Genomic DNA, 20,034 nt, shown 5'->3' on the forward strand with positions numbered 1-20,034 from the left:
GTGCGGAGCAGAGACACATCCTTTAGCTGAGGTGAGTATGAAATGCCATTCTGTCAGCTCCTGTCTGGTCTTCCGCTGTGCAATGTGGTATTAACAACAGACTCTGTTGCAATCAGCCCATTTATCGGTTCAAGTCAACGTAACCTTCAAAGCTGCAGGTTTGTTTAGTTATCAGCATCTAAAAAAACAAACTTATATCCACTTCCACTTAAAGTATCTGATCAGAATCGCAACTAAACCCTTTTCACAATGACAGTTCAGTAACTTTTTTTGTTTAAACACATCCTGTCAATGTGTGTGATGTGAAAATCATCATGTATACATATCGTCATGTTTAAATAAAAGATAAATTAAACAAAATGTCTCAAGAAAACAAAACCTGTCACACTCAAGCTCCAGAGAATTTATACAATGACGGGAAGCTCTTCGAAGTTAGATTCATGCAGTATACCTTTCATGTATAATAGCTACCTGACCACACTGAGCTGGACACCCCTAGTTAAAATAAATATCAAGAGTTTCTCTGCATTATTCATCATTGGCTGACCCCGGTCTGCCTTTGAATGGGAATAAGAGAGCATCAATCAGCTTCCCATTAGGATATTAAATGAGTGCAGCAGGTTAAATCACATGACATTTATCTTCTCCTGTGTGAATAGCAAATGATAAACTGACAAATGAGCGCATTCGCACATTAATATATGTATGGCTGAAGCTTTCATGTGAACCTTAACCACAGCAGACTGATACGAGCCAACGTCTACCATTTATATGGTGCAAAAGATACAGACAAAATCACTATCACTGGATTTGCTGTATATGCACCTTGACAATGTATGCAGAGGATCAACACAGAGACTGAGCATGGCTGAGAGGGAGCAGGCAAGTCATTGATTTAATATAAAAACATGACACGTGTGAAAATCTCATAAAAGGGAATAGGATTTTATTTTCTTTGCTATATAATGGTATTAGGCACTACACCACCCTGGGCAGAAATGTCATTTACAGTCTACCACCATTAAATAATTCACATCCAACACTCCTATTCACTAGTGGTTAGTTGACGTGTGAGTGGTTTCTAGATGTGCTGATGAGAAGCAAATATGTCCGTGAGTGTAGCTATTAGCCATGCTAATTCAGCTCACAGTGCAGATGATGCTGATGAAGAAGAGCTGAGACCAGTGAAAGGTGAGTCCGCTGTGGTGATGTAGAAAAGTCGAACCCTACTGACTAAAGTAAGCACATCGCTTTTCCTGTAGCACCACCGTCAGGACGTTTTGCCCTCTAGTGGTAGAATTTAATAATAGCAATGTTGTCTCCATTTTTCATTCATCCAACTATTTTGTTTTCTGGTGTGTAGCATCACAGCCTCATGAGGCCGCTAGTCCGACAAATCCACTTTAGGTCTTTTTTTTTTCTCTCACAGTGCATTTCAAATCATAACAAAATCAATAAAAAAGTCATAGTACCATGATGGTTTTTTATGCACACAAACTATACCAAAAGTATTAAGATGGCAAATGTTTTCACAGAAAATAAATAGTTTACCAAGTCAAGTTGTGATGGGAAACGCAGGTGTTTTAAGAGTACTTGCATATAGCACATTTGCTCTTTTCTGCTTATAATGACAAAATGAAAATTAAAAAAATAAACACATTGATAGACACAACACTAACAGTTAAGAACAAGTTAATCATACTCTGTTGTTGCTTGAAGCAGACTAGTATCACAGACATGAATAAAGCCAAGAGATTTCATGTGGGGCTTGGTTTAATCCATGTCCATGAAACTGTCCCATTGTATTTCATAGTTTTGAAAAGTCAGCATTAAAAATTGTGTAAGACAAACACAATATATCGGTTTCGCTGGTGTTGTGAATCGTATTGTTGAGTTGTTGTAAATAGTGGCTTTAAATGCTTTTGATTGTACTCTAATCTGAATTTTTTTGGTTCTAACTGAATGTCATTCCTTCATCCTATCCGTGCTACACTGGCCATAGTGCATAAACAAAAAGTGGCTGATATCAGGACTATGTCAGTTCTATGTCTACTTCTGTGTGACTATAGAGCCTCATTAAGGTGCTTCTGCTCAGAACTTGCTGAGGGTGGGCAGCGCCCCGGCCTTCACGAGCACAGCTGACAGCAGGTCTGCAGGTCCAGAGGGATGGGGCACAGCAGTGGCTGAGGGATTTCCATGCTTGTTCTCAGAGTTCATAGGTGTGGGAACCTTCCCTCTACTCAGCGTGGACTTGCCAGCCCCACTGCCCCCTCCTCCACCCAAACTGGTCTTGCTGTTCTCCGCTGTGGGGATGACTGTGCCCAGATGGGGGTTGCCCACCACAGGAGTCCCAGTGGACTCCATGCTGGTCTGACAGCAGCACAGCAGCCGGAAGAAAGCCGCCCTCATCTCTCTGCTGGACAGAGTGTATATCAGAGGGTTGAGGGCAGAGTTGAGCACAGCCAGGGCGATGAACCAGTCCACCTGGTAGAGAACAGGGCACTTATCTGGACTACAACCAACATCCAGCAGCAGCAGGAGGAAGAGGGGGGTCCAGCACATGACAAACACTCCAAGAACAATAACCACTGTCCGCAGCAGGGCCAGTGAGCGCTCTGAAGGCCGGCTGCTCACCCTGCGGCCGCTAGAGGTCACCAGGCGGTAGATCCTGATGTAGAGGATGATGATGGCCACCAACAGGGCGCTGAACACACTGATGCAGAAGGCCACATAACTCTTAGCATATAGCGGCAGCACTGTGGAGCAGGAGGCCATATTGTCCAGGCAGTTCCAGCCCAGGCTGGGCAGGGCACTGAGCAGCACTGACACAAGCCAGCAGGCTGCCAGCAGTCCTAGAAGTCTCCCCCGACCTGCTGTTTCACACGGACGCAAACGCACCATAGTCATGTGCCTCTCAATCCCAATGGCCAGAAGGCTGAACGTGGATGCACTGAGGGCCACAAACATGCTCCCTTCTCTGGCAAGCCACTGCACTGGTGTCAGGAAGAAGGTGTTGCGTCCCGAGGTAAAGATGTTGACCACATAGGCCACACCAGCCAGCAGGTCTGACAGCGCCAGGTTTCCAATGAGGAAGTACATGCGGCTGTGGAAGCGCTTGTTCCTCCAGAGAGCGAGCAGGACCGTGACGTTCTCCAGAACGATCAGCACGCAGATGAAGAGCAGCACGGCCATCTTGCAGGCCCCGCTGCTGCGAGGCCGGTCCCACTTCCCCGAGTGGTTGTAGTGGCTGACGATGACAGTGTTCATCCCTTCCTCCAGTATGTTCCCCATACTGCCTGCTCTTCCTCAGTCACTCAGCAGAGGGCGCCACAGCACTGGACACAGCAGAGGGAAGCAAAGACTGCAAAGGCTGCTCAACCTGGCAGGGTCATAACTGGCATCTTAGAGCCTCTACAATGACCTGCCAATCAAATGCAGTGAAGAGATAACATTTATTTTAACATTTTAAAATGATATGCAACACTTTAAAGTCACAAAACTTACGTTCACCAACATTTTGGATCATTTATGTAAGAGGGTTATGTCTACCAAAATGTCTATGAGGGCTCTAAGAAATGAAATGAAAGCAATTGTGTATGTAATTATGTAGAAAAGTCAAAAATAGCCAGGAAAGTGCATTACTAAGATTTAAAATATATCTTACACATGCCCCGGGCAAAAGCAGCACTACATTAATCTTAAATAAAAACAATATAAAACACAGAAACATAAAAAAGAACAGCCTGTAAAGTAGGACATTACAGGTTATTTGTTTTCTTTATTTCCCCCATAATACCATCGCCTTGAACAAACAGTGACAGTTACTGCTGTTCATAAATCCTATGCCATAAATCTGATCATTTCTGACTAAACTCATTTCTAGTGAAAGCACTGTGACTTGTAAATAAACGTCGGAGTAAAAAGGTTCCAAAATACTCCTGAAATGATGCTTTAGAGTACACGCAAGCTCATCTTCAGGTCGGATGAACAGGTTTGTCTCATAATTAAACTCAATCATGTGTAATAGACACCGTGAAAGATTGAATTTATAGGCTATTCTCCTTTATCAAAATAAACTTGCTGGCAACGTTTTAACTCTTAGCTGAAACAAGATGCCTACTCATGGAGGTCTAAGTGACCTTCATGCTTTGGAAAAGTTGTTCAAGTCAAACAGTAATCATTTGGAAACTGAGAGGACACAGAGCTGCAGTACTCGACAGTCTCTGCACAGTTGCTCTCTTATTCTTCACCTCAGCTGCAGTAACGTATCGTACCTTTCTGAGTTACTGGTCTCATCTAAACATCCCGGTGGCGTGGCGAGATTTGAAGAACTTGGAAGGTGTTTTTTTTCTTTCTCTCCTGCGTAACGATGCGCTGGGACAAAATGTGTGACTGTCAAAAATGGATTATAATCGAGGAGAAGTCAAAAGTCCATATCTTGTCCTCCCCCGTGTAAAAGCTTCCAATCACTCAAGTATTTTTCCTCCGAACCTGCAGTCTGTTGTGTCCTGGACGTCCTCTCCACACTGTGACTCTCTCCGGCTCTCAGCCCTCCCAGTCTGGCGGGGCGGGGTGATCTTCTCCATTTCGTTTTTACCATCAATTAAGAGTCAGGAGAGAGAGGTCAAAGCCGCGCGTGTCATTATGCCAGACGCTGAAATGTTGAGCGGATGTGTCACTTTATGTTTAACACACTGCTTTTCTTCAAACAATCGGGTTAATTTTTCACAGTGTAGTTTGAAGAGTTTTGTTTTTGTTCTCTGGACAGCTGACTGTTTCAGACAAGAACACCTAATGTGTCTGTGTCATAAAATTGCTGCACTTAGCCAACTTGTCCCAACACATGTTACATTGTTTTGCCCAAGGCCTTATGTGCACCCTGAAGTTGTGTCATTCTCTAATAGATGCTTTGTACGTGTACTGGTCTGCTTTGGTTGCACTGGTTGTCTGTATCAACCTTTTAAAATATGACTGGTGCATATTTTCAGGGTTGGGAATAATATGGGATTCTCAACCAGCCGTGCCCCTCCCCAGTTCATTTTGTTAGGGCACAGAAAGTGAAATCTGAAACTTGACTATAGTTTCATAAAACAGCACAAACTGACATGTGTTTATTTGCCTTTTCTGTGGAATTCATCTCCTCCACTGACCGGCCAAGAGGTTGCAACCAGTTTTATATCTGTGATTTGATGACTCATTGTTTTTCTCGTTCAAATAAAAGATGAGTGGGTCCCTTTGCTCCTCCAGAGTGTGAGATAGGTCAGACCTCTCCCATTGGAACCAACTGGAATGGACACTTTCCTTCTCCTTTTATGCACTTTCTTAGTGTTATTCTGAAGAAAATATGTCACAGATAAGAAGAAGACAAGAGGCTAAATGTATCAGTGGGGTATACAGTCATCTGCAACCCAACTTCCTGGTGTTGTGTGACCTGAGGAACCAACTGGCAGGTGAGAACACAAAGGAGAAACCACAGCTGGATGTGGATGGTGTGGGACATGCTGAGGACCGTGGCTGACCTGCTAACAACTCTGCTAAATCCACCATCCGCACCAACACCCCCCTGCCCCTCGCTGAGCTGGCTCTGCATTGTGTTTAAAAAACAGAACTCACATTCCCATCAAATTCCCAAAAGCCATTATTCCAACCACTGGATGGTGCAATGTGTGGAAACAGAGGGGTCGGACTGTTACTTGTCATTGAGTGTTTACTCTATGCATTTTATTACAGTTTCCCTACATGGAGGCCACTGACTTTAGGTATCACGGTTTCACATTCAGTCTGGGAGAGAGAGAAAGATAGAGAGACAGATGATCGGAGAGAGGTCAAACGAAATCTGAGCATGAGCAAAGCAACAGCAGCAACAGAAAGGGTAAGAGAACGTTTCGGAGAACAGGGGACAGAGAAATTATGTTTGAATTCAGCCAGATGGCCAGTACACTACTGTCCTCAGCAGATGGAGAGATTGCGTCATGGTGAGATTGTTTTGACAACTACTGTTTCTATGGTCAAGAATGAACTTTCAATCTCGACTTTTAAGCCAACAAAAACAAGAAGTCCTTAAAATGCCCAGAAAAATGGAAAATTGAACATCTACAATTCAATGACAACTGAGCAACTCCAGTTGCTGAGAAAGATCTAGTGATGATCGAAATCTTCAGAACAGCTACTAATGGAACATATGGTCAGACTGTTTTCATAACTATTGTTTCCAAGATCAAAAAATGAACTTTCAATTTGGAGAAGAGAACAGGACCCCTAACCCTTTGTCTATGGTCTGAAAGTGTCCCTAAAATAACACAGAATCAACTGTGGTTATGACAGGGGCTACTGTGTTTCCTTTTTGTCTTTTCTCTTTGCTGATGTTTGCTTTGTTTTTTAAACTGTCCATCTCTTTTTCTTCTTTTTTTTCTTTCTGCATTCTTTGTTTTTGCTGGATCTAACAGGCTAAAATAGCATAAAACAGGCCAGGAATTGAGACTGTGACGGATGACAGTACTGGCTAACAGAGGCCGACGGCGCAACAAATGTTGATAAAAAGAAGGAGAGATGAAAAGAGACAAGAAAGAGCAGGAGACTAAGGAGCGGCAGAGCTGACAATTTTCCCTTAGTCTCGCTCTCTCTCTCTCAGTCCCTGCGGTATCACTGATTGTGAGAGGTCATAGGCAGTCTGGTCCTCTTGCACATGTCAGCCCAGGCATCGCAGATTAATGAATGACCTCCAGAGCTGTTGACTTTACCCTGAGCAGCAAGAGATGTACAGACGCTCTGACAACCCATTTATAACCATATGAAAACACCCTACAGGCCTTGGCCCTGTGTTGTTGCAAGCTGGATACAGACTTCCTGGATGTTTGGTGCTGTGGTGGAAAAAGGAAATGTAGCTGCAGGTCACCAGATCATGAAAAAATGGCCTTGTTGCCAAGTCCCATAAAGGTTTGTGTGACTCTGATAGCGTTTCTGCATCTTTGTGTGTGTATGTGTGTGTGGCCGCTGTGTGTGTGTTTGTGTGCGGCAGCGTTGTGAGTCAGGGCACACTGACGCAGGCTCATGGTGAGTTAGATGTTTGGGAATGTGAAGTGTAGTGGGAACAAATGAGGAGCTGCAGTGGTGGAAATGGAAGGCCTCTTGGGCCGTCCACTCCTGCAGTTTACCCACACCCACTGAAACATTTTCTACAAGAGTTAAACAGCAATGTTTGTTCAGCGGTACAAGCTCCAACAGCATCCTATTTTAATATGACATAGACAAAGATATACACTAGATATATAGTATGTACAAGTTCACACCTCCGCCAAGTTGTGAGCAGCCAACAGAACAATTCAACATTATTTATTAAGGAGAGATAACAGACTAGTTTAAGAACCCAATAATTGAACAATTGGTGCACTCCATCATTGTCTTGATGCTGGTGGTGTTGGGCACCATGCCATAGGAGAGAATGACTCTCAATGATTCAGGGGCCTTGGAACGTGCCAAGGAAGGAGTAGAGCTATTATTGCTATTATATTGCTAGTAGTGCGTTTGGTGGTCCAGAAGAAGGCACATCAACACATCAACAACGTGAATGTGATCCTGCATGCATGAGGCACAAACAGTGAAAATAGCTTTCTTATTTGATGCTTCAAACCAAAGAAAAGCTGAAAGAAAAGCAGAATTAGATGTGTGCATACAATAACACGGAACAGTAAAAAGAGTTATGTCATTTTCTTGATTGAATTAACCACTAGAGGGCAGCATTACCGACTAGCAATTAAAATGTATCATTCATGATGGCTGCATCATTAAATTAACCTGTTTTGCAGGAAACAACATAACAAAACCAAGAACAAATGTGTCGACTAAGCTGACTGAGTATAGTAAAGAAAATTACTTTTATGTTAGAAAGGTGGGTTACGCTCCCTGGCACAGTTCTAGACTGGGCAAGGTCTTACCTAAGTTTTCCTTGGGGTGTTCTTTTCAGAAAGAGCAAATATTTCTTGTGGTGTGCCTCAAGGTTCAATCCTGGGCCCCGTTCTTCTCTGTCTGTACACGTTGGCATTAGGTTCTTGGTCTGGGACTAAAGCCGCACTAAAGTGATGCCACATTTAGTTCTTAGGCCCTCTGCAACAGTAGAATGTGCACCCCACTTACAGAAAACTCAAAACTCGTCTTTTCAAACTTGTGTTACATAGAAACTTTTACTTTACTTCTACTGCACCCACAGTATTGTCATTTATTTACTGTTAGTTTTTGTTTTTGAATACCTTTTTATTTGTCTCTTTTTAAAAGAAATCCTTAATGTCTTAACATTGAATTTCTTATGTCTGCTTTTTATGTACAGTATATTTTCCATATTTTGTGAAGCACTGTGTTGCATTTTCTTTTATCAAATGTGCTATATAGATAAGGTTTTACTATTATTGAATTATAGTCTCCGCAGGAAATTACAACAAAGGAAACAAGCCAGGAATTGCAACGTTATCTGTATCTCGAGGACCATCACATATTTCCTTGAATGGTACGTCTCGGTTGGAGGTCGTGAGTAGAGCTCTGAGCTCTGATAGTGTATCTGGAGCAATGGTGCTGCTGGTTATCAGTGGAGGTCTGAAGTCTTTAAGGGCACAGGCTGACTGCTTGTCTGAGAAACAGCCTTGCTGGTTCTTTTAGATAACCTTTTTATCTGCATCCAGCTCAAAATAGCAACATCAAAGGATGCACAGATGGAAGGATGAATGGATGGATGGAGGACAGATGGATGTACAATGCATTTTCATGGTAAGTTGGTCATTTTGCTAACTGTTCTGTGCAGAAAATATATGTTATTTTTCTCTCGATCTCCCTCTTTCACAGAGATGAAAAGATAAGCAACTGTAGATGGAAGGCAAAGAGATGAGATTTCATCCGGGTTGTGAGCAGTTGTCAGGAGGGAGTTAAAAGAGAGGAATTATCAGTAAGGAAGGTCAACTAAGGTTTAGCAGTCGTGAATGAATACAGTTTGGTTTATCAACTTCAACACACACAACCTTTTGACATTGCAATTTGGGAATTATCAAAAATCAAAAACAGGAGTGTCATTTATGGTGTGAAACTGCATGGCTGGTGAATTTCAAATATCACAATTTAGGACTTTCAAGACTAGCAGTAAAACACAGTGAAAAAGCTCTGGATCTCAAAATGACATTAAGTGCCTGTAAACATATTTGAACTCATCATGCCTCCCCCATCTTTAAAACGTCACCATGTCTGTTCTCACACAATCACCCTGGAACTTCCAAAGTCAGGATCTTTATGGCGTTATTTATTTTCTTTACAATAGGGGGCCTTAAACACAAAATAGACTTCAAGTCTTTGCTTTGCCAAAATATGTTAAAAATAACTTTGACCTCAGTCGAGTAAACAATCATGCCCGATTTTCTCAGAACGGCTTCTCTGATGTCTGGGAAAGCTTGTGTAAGATTCCTGTGTGTATATGTGTGTGTGTGTGTGTGTGTGTGTGTGTGTGTGTGTTTGAACGCAAGACAGATGAGTTTGTGCAGAAAATGAGTTGACTGTGGGCATGATGCATGTCTATGCCCGTTCACCCGTGTGTGTTTGTGTTTGTGTAATCGTCTGTCCTTCACACCAGAACCATGACTCTATATTAACTAAACACAAACATCAAAAACACCAAACAGAGCAGAAAACATGCATTCTTTACATTCAGGAGTTATGTATCCTATTTTGGGAAGCTTGTATATCTTGGCTGGCTGTGCTTTGTCTGTCTGCTGTTCTATAAGAAAGGGTCAAAGGTACATTTCCCTTGAGATGAGGACGAATGGTCACGCAGTCCAGTGTGTGGTGCGCCAAACATGTTACACTGGCCCCCAATCATACACCATCTACCACCCCCTCTAAGTCTTGCCCCTGCCCCAACCCCACACCCTCAGCTCTCCAAAGAAATGCAGCAGGAGCCTGAGAAAGAAGTAACCCACTGACAGAAACAGACCAGACTGCGTCTCCAATGCCATCAGTACAGATTTAGAATCACTTTAACCTTTCAAAGACAAGCTTGTGTATCTTTTTTCTCCCTCCTTCAGTGTCTTTATGGTACTAAGTCTCAGAGTTATACAGTAAATATTGGCAGAACATGGTCAACAGGACAACAGGAACCTCAAATATACAAAAAAATAAATATACTACATGTACATAACATATACATATAACGTTTTATATGCTTACTTATACCTGCAGAATTCTTATATACAGATACACAAATATACATACAGTACATATGGTAACTTAGTAACATCCATTTTCTAATAAAATAATAGCGCAACATTTTTGGAAAAACACTAATACAGAAATATAACTTCTTGCCAAGAGTTAAATGAGTCTATAGACACCACTCTCCTGTCTGTTAAGTTACTGCGTCCAGCCACAACCACATGTTGTTTCTAAACAGAATTTTTGTACAGATTAAATAAACAAGATATAATGATTTAGGGATTTTGGTATTTGATCTCATCAAACTCTCGGCAAAAAGGAAAATAAAAGTACTTCTCAGTCAATATCAGTGTAACTGTCTCTTTCTCTCAGGATGCTTACACGATCAAAGAAATGCAAACTAACTAGTTAGACAGCTAAATACAGTATATCCTGCAGTTGAATTTTTTCACCATTGTCGCTATGTTATAATGTTCTTCTGTTATATGACTCTATACTTTCTTTACAATGTCATAGGGAGGTTTATTCCTACAGTGCATCAAAGTTTTCATCATATGTTTTCAGATAAACACAGTGAAACCTTTTAATACTCTGTGCTGACCAAAGCGAGGGTTAGAGTACGTGCAGAAGTCCAGTGAGTCCAGAGGTATTTTCCCAGCATGTGACCCTGCCATAGTGGCTGTGTGAATTGAATGGTGTATGTTTGTGAATGAATTACTGTGTGAATGGCAATCAGTCACAGCTGGGCTAACAGCCTCTCACTGACAGTGGGCTCTGTGGCCTGTGTGACGGGGCGATGCTCCACATAAAGAAAGGTTCGATAGAGATCTGCAGAGGTAGTAAAGGCTACCATGGTGACCGCTCAACCAGCAACAACAATAAGACAGGCCGGCCATCAGGCACGGCCATCCTAAAGCTCCCTGGCTCCAGAGACACGCTGGACAAAATAAAGGCTAAAAACACACACTTCACTTCTCATTAGACAGGGCCACTGTGACAGCTGACTGAGGGCACAACACAGGTCAACTCCACCTAGTAAACCCAATAAAATGTATATGAATGATTTAAAGAAGGTTGACATGGTATACCTGCTTTTGGCGAATTAAGAAGTCTCTTTAAATGCATGAAGTAAAGCTAACTTAGTCAAAGTCACCTCTGGTCTCCAAAATCAGATGTTTTAACATCCACCATAGTTGTAAGCTTAATACATTTCCTGTTGTAATTCCATGTACTTGGTAACAAGTTGTAGATGGTGGCAGTGTTGGACAAAAACTAGTGCTGAACTTAATTCACATTTGAGAAACAATACATGAACATTTCCATTAAAGACTTAAACTTATTATTATAATAAGTAGTATAAATTAACTTCACCTGAACCAGCTTCAACATTAAAATGCTGCTTATGTGGAAACGCATCAATAATAATAATCCAATAATATAATATACAGTGATGAAAGATGTATTCCACCAAATCTTACAAGTTAATAGTATGAGAGAATTATCAGCTAAATCAGAATCAGAATCAGAAATACTTTATTGATCCCCGGGGGGAAATTACACATACATTTAGAAATGAGAAGTATGTACAAATAAAGATATAAAAAATAAAATAAATGTATTGCACTGGTAGGTGAAATAAGTCCAGAATCAGTCTGTTTATTCTATAGAGGGAGGACCAGAACTCTTTCTACCAGCATGTTTGGAGAGGGCGCAACTTCAAAAGTCAGTAGTTAAAAAATAAGGAGTAATAATAAGTAATAGTAATAATGAAAAAAGTAAGAAAAAATAAGAAAACAAACAGGAGCGACTGTAACAGGCTGCATGCACGGTCGGCGCATACCCACATTATTTCAAAATGTACAAAATACAGCAGAATGACCAGTGTTATATTGTCATATATTACAGTATATTATTGGATTATTGTGACTGTAAAATGTACTTGTGAGCAGCATTGTACTGTTGTACCGTAGCTGGGTAGTTTGACTTGCTGCTAACCAATGTATCATATTTTATATTCCTATTATAGGTTTTGACTTCCTCTTATGACTTTAAGAGGTCTTATGGACAACAAGTGTTCCTCATGTGGAATTATCATCTGCACAACAGCGCACAGCAGTAATTAATCCTCTTTTCAACCACTGTACACAGTATTTTGGAGAGGCTCTGGGCATCTGCTGGGCATATGTTGTTGCAGTTTATCTGTGGAGTCACACACACACATATCCTCACTCACACTCACACACACACACACACACAATGGAGTCCCTGGCCTGCAGTGCTGCGGTCCACCTATGTTTATAAGTGTAACACATGACGGTCCAGCACATTGCCTGAGATCACAGTAGTCTCCGTCACCACCCACTCAGCCAACACCAGTCTTCCCACATCTGTCCTCCTGTCCCCGTCAGGGTGCTGCAGGAGCTTTGGGGGTCCAACGGCAGCATGCTTCAACGGTGGACGAGAAAGGGTGACTGTGATGGTCGTGGGTTGTTTATTGATGGACTGCGAAGTGAACAAGGGAGAGGAGAGAGGGGTGAAAGAGGTGGACGGAGGTTACACGGAGGGAATGTGGTGTGAAAATAAACAAGGAGGGCTGCAAACAGTGGAGCCAACAATGGTGTGTCAGATCCAGGTCTGTCTAAGGTTTATGTGCCCTCTGTATAAACACTAAGGAATTGTCTGCTTTCTGAGATCATCCTTTCCAACAGTTTGGCCATTGGGTTGGACCACCACAAACCCAAAAATCTCCACAACATCTTTCTGACAGACTTAAGTAAGTCTAACACATGCACAGACTCACACACACACACACAACTGCTACAACCTTGCCCTTGCCTTAGACCTCTGGACTGTATTCCCTGGAGTCTAAACCAAAACAATCAGACCGCTAACACAGGAAAGTGAACACATGTATCCAACACATCCATCACCTATGCAAGCTAAAAACTATTCTGAAACACACACATTTCTTAAACATACTCCAAGTTCTAGATATTATCTTTAAAGTATTTTGAAACGCAAGAGCTGGAAAATAAGATCTTATCTTGTCCATTCAGGTATGTGTTTGGTTACAGCACATACATTTCAACTTCACTATGCTACACTATGACATTCCCCAGCACTAGTGCTAGGCTAAGGCACTCTTCAGGATAAGGTTTTATCAAGATGGAGTGAACGAAAACATATCGCAAGAGTTTAGGGCTTGCTGGACTTAATGTTTTTTCTGCTGCTCTCACCCTGATGGATTGTTTTCCATGGATGCAGACCAAAAGATAAAGACGTGACCTCTCAGCGGACTGCCAGCTCTACGAGACCGTCACCAGGAAGGCACTCGCTCACTTGGCATTCTTGCTGCCTTGGAACATTTCTGTTCAAATATAGTCTCGGAGGCTTGAGAGAGAAACAGTCTTCATGGAAAATTAACAAACTACTATTGTTAAAAATCACAAGTGAGGAAGGTGCAGCCTAAGGAGGTTGATTTTCTTACATTAATCTTATGTAAATGAATATATTTTATTAAAAGCTGGCACCGTAATTATCTTTATTATTTACTGTAATTGTTACAATGCACTTTAAGAATGTAATTTGGACTCACGAATATATGAGATGAAACAAGAGTCATTAGGAAATCAAGATTTATTAATCAATCAGAGATTTATATGATTCAGAGCACTGAAAACCAGTGACCGTTGAGTAGTGATGTAATATTTCAAACATTGTGTGGAGGTATAAGGGGGCTGGTTACGATCGCAGATTAACTGTGGATTCAAACAGTAGACTGGTTGTGTGCTGTATCTATGGCACATGTGTGTACACACAGCAGTGAGTCCTGGGTGTGAAAGGCCTATGTGTCTGGGAGTCGGTGACTTAATGACACCACTTACTGGTCTAATTCACACTCAGGTTCTTGTGCATATTTGAAAAAAAACAACCTGCGAGGAAATCCAACCAACAGAGAATCGGTTGTGTCAGTCAGAGTGGAGGTGAACACTTTTAGGGTTTGTGTTTGATCCTTCCTCTGGGTCAAAATAGATTTCTGTTTATCTTTTTATCCGACAGACAACATTTGGCGTGTTTTCACATCGGTAACCTTTCCAAAGTGACACCTTTCCAAAAACGGAATATTTTTCAACCCAACTTTGCTCTTGAGCTACCTATGAAGTAAATCAATGCCAAAAATGGCAAACGTAAGGAAAGGAGTGGTTTGGCCAGAGAATCACAAATGAGAGAAAGAGTGATTTGGGGGCTGGAGGGTGGAGAGAGACTAAAACAGGACAGGGCAGAGCCACACACATCTTTCCACTCCTGTGTTTTTATTTGAGCTCATTGCGTCTCACAGGAAATGCCCTCCACTGTTTCCATGAAAACTGCCTCTTCTTCTATGGTAAAAGACAAGCAGACTATTAATAATACAAGGGAACAGAACAGTGCGCACTGTTGATGACCGTAACTATAGCACTTTTCCTGCTGTTACTTTGCCCCATAGTTTATAAAAAGCAACGCTGCAGTCTGTGGTTGTCACTATAATTTATCAATTTTTTATTTGTCTGGGGAAAAACAAAGAAAATGCAAATTTTGTCCCACCTTGTGACCTCTCTTTCTGTGACTGCGTAGCACCAAATTGTGCTCAGATAACTCACACTTGTGCGACATTGTTTTGCCATGAAACAGCTTGTACTCATGATTCAGATCCTGTGCTCCACAAAGCACTGCCCAACCAGGCATTTGATATTAACTGTGGTGAGTTCGCACGCACAGCAGTACAATACACGGAAACAAAAGTCTCCTGAGTCTCATGATATCACCTTTGAATGTAACCATCATCGTAGCCTGAATTATGAGGCACCATAAAGCACAGCACTCGCAGGCTTGGTTCCTCTTATGTGACAATCCTTGTCAGTGCATCAGCGTACAAACATATCAGTTATTGTCTCCTTTAGATAAGAAGTGGGACACTCAGAGACCTCTCTGGCCATTTTCTTCATATTGTCACAATATTATTCTGTATATATGATACTTGTGAGGCTAAGAAGCACTTTGAAATAAAACATGGAGGGGGGCTTCACTGTCAAGGCAACAGCGGTTGCAGTCGGCTGCATGACCTCCTGTGTTTTGCTGTCTCTTGCTGGTGTGTTGGTTCAGTGGGGAATCCGAATGGAAGCCCTAAATCCCAGTTAATCTGTCACAGCGCTGGGAGAGCTGGGCACTCCACAGCCACGCTATCTGATCATCAGCTTTGTACTGGTCTGCTGCTAGCCGCCCCGCTGAGACACAAACATCCTGTTTAGAGAGGGAGTGGGAGAAAGAGAAAGAAAGAGAAAGACCAGTCTAAATGGTCAGTTCATGAACAAGAAAGCGTACTGATGTCTGTGAAAATATGCAATGAAAGCCTCGCAGGCGCTCTGTGTTAGCCACAGTAGTGTGATTGGCTTCAGTGTTTGTTTCCTCATCATTACTCAACAAAATGTCTTTCCACGCAGAAAATGCTAATTGTAGACAGAGACGTGTGGTGAGTAATTTTGGTTTGCATGCAGAAACCTGGGAACAAACAGAGCAGCCAAATTTGCCCTATTATGACTCCACTGCACTGCTAGTAATCTCTTATCCCATCTGAGCCAGAAAGGCACAAAACACGTCCACTAAATATGGAACTAGCAGAGGAAAGCTCTCAGGATAAACTACCATACCGTTAAATTTACCATTTTGCCTCTTGTTTTCTTGTGTACGACTTGGCAAAGTTGTTAAATAGATGTAGGAAATTAATTTCATGCCATGTTGAAGTTTCTCCATCTTGAATCAACCCATGCGCTGGACAGCATTGCCCCCTTGTGGAATGGTAGTTACAGAGTTAGAACATACTTGAACATTGGGCATAAAACAGAGGTGCAGACTATTGTAGAAGACAGATAAATAATAGTGTAATCAGAAAAGAGAAACCTCACTGCAATGGACTTTTGTACTGTACACCAGTGTGTAATGGATGTGGGTTAGGGTTGTTCCTGTGTTGCAGTTACTGCTTAAGGGAAAATAAAACAAATGATTCTGTCAAGTTGCACTCCTGACAACAAAAACTTTTCATTTACATATGTACAGAAACAGTTTTACAACACATTTGATTTACAGTGTAACAGATATCTCAATGTTCCACATTTTGTCCTTTAAAGCATTGTGTTCTGGTCTCTTTTAAGACATTTGAAGTCAGATTTATGTTGATCATATTTATTTTGAAAATATATTTAGAGGACAAATGAGCATTTACCCTAAACCACAACTAGTTTGATAAGAGATGTGTTACTGAAATCACCCCGAGGTTTACAGCTTCCTAAAATACCGAAGGAAGCAAGAAACAGACAATGCAGAAGCTGAATGATTTTTCTTCATATAGGTACACTGTGTTATTCCCACAGCATTTCAAAGAATGAGTGCAGTTCACACTGATGTACTTTCACAAGGGATTAAAATTTGGATATGGAGGTTTGTTTGTGTTACAGCCACTGATCCAGAAATGTAAATGTAGCAGAACTACAGTACAGTTAAAGTGGTATGATCTACACGATGATGGTGGCTTACAAAAGCATGTGCCCGAATGACGTTCAATGCACACATGCCCTGACTGACTGCAATATGACTTACTAAATTTCCCCGCTCTCTAAATGGACCAATAGCACCTTAATGCAGAGTGTATTTTGGTTGTTTTACTTCATTAAAAGTATTTGTGCAAATATATTTTAATTTGAACAAAATTAACAACAGTGTCCATAGAATGAAATATAATCACCTTATTCTCATCATGAAGAAGAGACAAAGGCACTTTAAGTTTTAAAATGTGTTTATGTTCTCATATGTCATTTTGTCATCATGGGTGAGCTGCGGTGGTTAGTCCAAGTCCGCTGATGATTGACCATGTGCCCTGTGTTTGAATGTTGACAATCATTCCCAGGAAGTAACTTGAGGAATGAGGAAATAACTCCTTCCTTCTATTAGTTGGTCAAAAAAGGAACTACATTAGATGTTATTTCATTTTGGATTGACAAAACATGGTGGAATGTCTCAGTTTTGCGTTGCGAGTTTCTATAGCTTTGTATTGTATTTCTCCTTCTCTTCTCAAAGTTTGTCAAGACCATATTTACAATTTTTATCAATGTTACAGTACAGTACATGATTTAAGCATCAGTTAATTACTTAATAACCTTTAATTACATTCCCCATTCTGTCCTTGGCCTGGTTATAACAAAGAAGTTGATATATTTGTGCCAATGTCATAACAGCACATTGACATTAAACCATATAAGTCCATTACATATTTCTTATGGTTGAAACAATTTAACATGTCACATGGTGGCATATATGATGCCCCGTGGGATCACACTTTTTTGTGACATACTGTGTGGATGACATGCCAGTTTGTGGCAGACTCTTGTGACAGCTCAGCGGTTGCCATGGTGACTCATGGACACACATTCGCAGGACTCAGGAGATCAGTCATGGATGGATCTAGGGAAAGGTCAACCCTCGGTCCCACTGGTTCACACTGAGAAACTCTTCATTGTTACTAGCAATAATATAAGCACATTTTAAACAGTTCTTTTGCATACTGGTAGAGTGGTCACTATTCACACACACTCATCTAGCCATCCTAACCTCCCCATGCATCACCACCGTCATCATTCACAAAACACCCACACCTCACAGGAGAGTTGTTGTTTGTTTTTTTTTGTATGTATTGCGTTTGTTCTGGAACAAAACCCTGATGCGGGCTGATGTGGGCTGAGGCCTGTCAGCCGACCGCTACCCTGCAGCGTCTAGCTGGGGCGTCTGGGAGTAGCAGGTTAGCAAAGCTCTCAGCTGACTCTCAGGAAGGACACGGGCCGATCCTGCCCCTGGATCTGCCACAGTCCTCAAGTGTCCATTCTATTTTCAGTTGGATAAATTACTACAGAATGAAGAAGCAAATGAAAAGCATGCTTATTAAAGGGTAGGACAACAGGATGAACCTCATTCAGCCAAACAAATCCACAAGGCACTGGAATGTAACTATCACTGGGTCTAAGCCGTAAACCACAGACTAAATAATAAAGACAACCTAATGAAATGTGCTATTTCTGGGTTCTCACATAGCGCTTTACAATAACAGCACAACAGACCACAGAATATATGGTATACTTCACAGCAAATACACCACAACAAGGGGGACAGAATGTGAGAGAAGGAGAAAAGATGGGATTAGACACCTAAAAAGAGAAACAGACATAAAAGCATTAAAACATAAGAACAAAACCATCATCAGCCACTCAGCATGATCTCTGCTCCACATCTGCATTTCATTACTGGGGACACAGGTTCTCCTCTATTGTCACCACATCCAGAACATGTCCATACTGCTCCCTGTGGACTGAAGTCTTCACTGCACCCACTCATGAGCCACTCCCTCAAGATTTGTTCTGGAAAAAGATTGGCATACTTTACATGACATACGAAGTTTAGCACAATATCAAAATGGCAGAAAAGCAGGTGAAGTTTCCACATAAAAGTGCTTGAATGAACTCACCATGTTTGTGTCATTATACTCCAGTGTCCTGAGCAGCCTTTACTGATCAGTCTTCACACATGCCGCAGAAGGACTCTGTAAATGTCTAAAGAAGTCCACAATCAGACCTCTTATTTAACTTAAGCCCTCACCAACGGATGCTACACTGCTGTGTGATGCCAGGACAAATACACAACCACAAAACCCCTCCATTCCCCAGGAGTATGCACACAAATACTCAGACATATATCCTGTACATATGTGTGTTGGGCCAACTGTAATTGCATAAGTTTCCTTTCGAATCTTCCCCAGTACCCCGATGTCTTCAGTAAGTTCCTCATTTTATAACCATACAGCAGAACTATATTATAGATTCCTCACCCCCCCACCCCCCGCTTTTTTCCAGACTTCCTGTTTTGTTTCCCAGTAACAATGCCTACGTTTGAGAACGCACGCATGTCATACAATAACTAATCATAGGCACCAAAGAGTTGTGCGACATGTTTTAATTTTGATTGTTTCCCAGTAACAACATTAATGTCCCCCTTACTTACCAACCTAATATTTATACGGGGTGCTTCACTTCATCACTGTACTTAACCAAACCATTTATTCGTAAGCTTATTTTTTGCGTTAAAGTTCATTCTTGACCTTGAAAATAGCACTTCAACTAAACAATCCGAACTCAAGGTTCACTTACTCAGTTCAGCTCTCAATCACAGCATGCAGTATTCATCAGTGGATGGAGTTTGCTCAGTTTTCATGGAGATATATCTGTTCACATGAAAGCGGTTCAGCTGTTATGATTTAATCCAAAGCACCTTTCGGACTTCTCATCTGTGTTATGAAATGGTTCTGGAAAGACGTTGGACCTTGAGTTGGGATTGTTTTGTCAAATGTCCAAGGTCAAGGATTAATTTTCATGCTTAACTTAATAAGCCAACATGGACAGGAAGTCATTGAGCACTCAAGTGCTATCGTCATGACAACGAGCGATAACCATGTGATATTTTTGAAGGCTTCAGAAAAAAGCTAGCTACCTCCACTACTGAAGTATACTGCAATTTGACACACTTACAGATTTGTTAGTAATGATATCATATATATACAGTGCTTAACAAATTTATTAGACCACCACCCAGTGTAAGGTGTTTGCCACCGCTGCCCTAAATTAACAGTATTGCTGATTACCAAAATATTTTTTTATGTTTCTGTTATGATTAATCCACCAGTATGTGCAAGCTCTTTAATCAAAATGATATCTTTAATGCTAAAATATAATTATTGTTGTTATCCATGAATTTTCAAATTTACTGTTTTAC

General features: G+C 41.3%; 1 protein-coding gene across 1 annotated transcript; it reads right to left on the minus strand.

Moving 5' to 3' along the window:
- Nucleotides 1-929: 929 nt before the first annotated feature.
- Nucleotides 930-4,352, minus strand: s1pr3a (sphingosine-1-phosphate receptor 3a). The gene is made up of 2 exons (XM_070908612.1): nucleotides 4,275-4,352; nucleotides 930-3,421 (listed from the first exon to the last, which is right to left on the minus strand). Exon 2 carries the CDS (start codon nucleotides 3,289-3,291, stop codon nucleotides 2,092-2,094), a length of 1,200 nt encoding a protein of 399 aa, XP_070764713.1. The 5' UTR covers nucleotides 3,292-3,421; nucleotides 4,275-4,352; the 3' UTR covers nucleotides 930-2,091.
- Nucleotides 4,353-20,034: the final 15,682 nt, after the last annotated feature.

This window comes from Enoplosus armatus, chromosome 7 (genome assembly GCF_043641665.1).
Source record: "Enoplosus armatus isolate fEnoArm2 chromosome 7, fEnoArm2.hap1, whole genome shotgun sequence".
NCBI classification, from domain to species: domain Eukaryota; kingdom Metazoa; phylum Chordata; class Actinopteri; order Centrarchiformes; family Enoplosidae; genus Enoplosus; species Enoplosus armatus.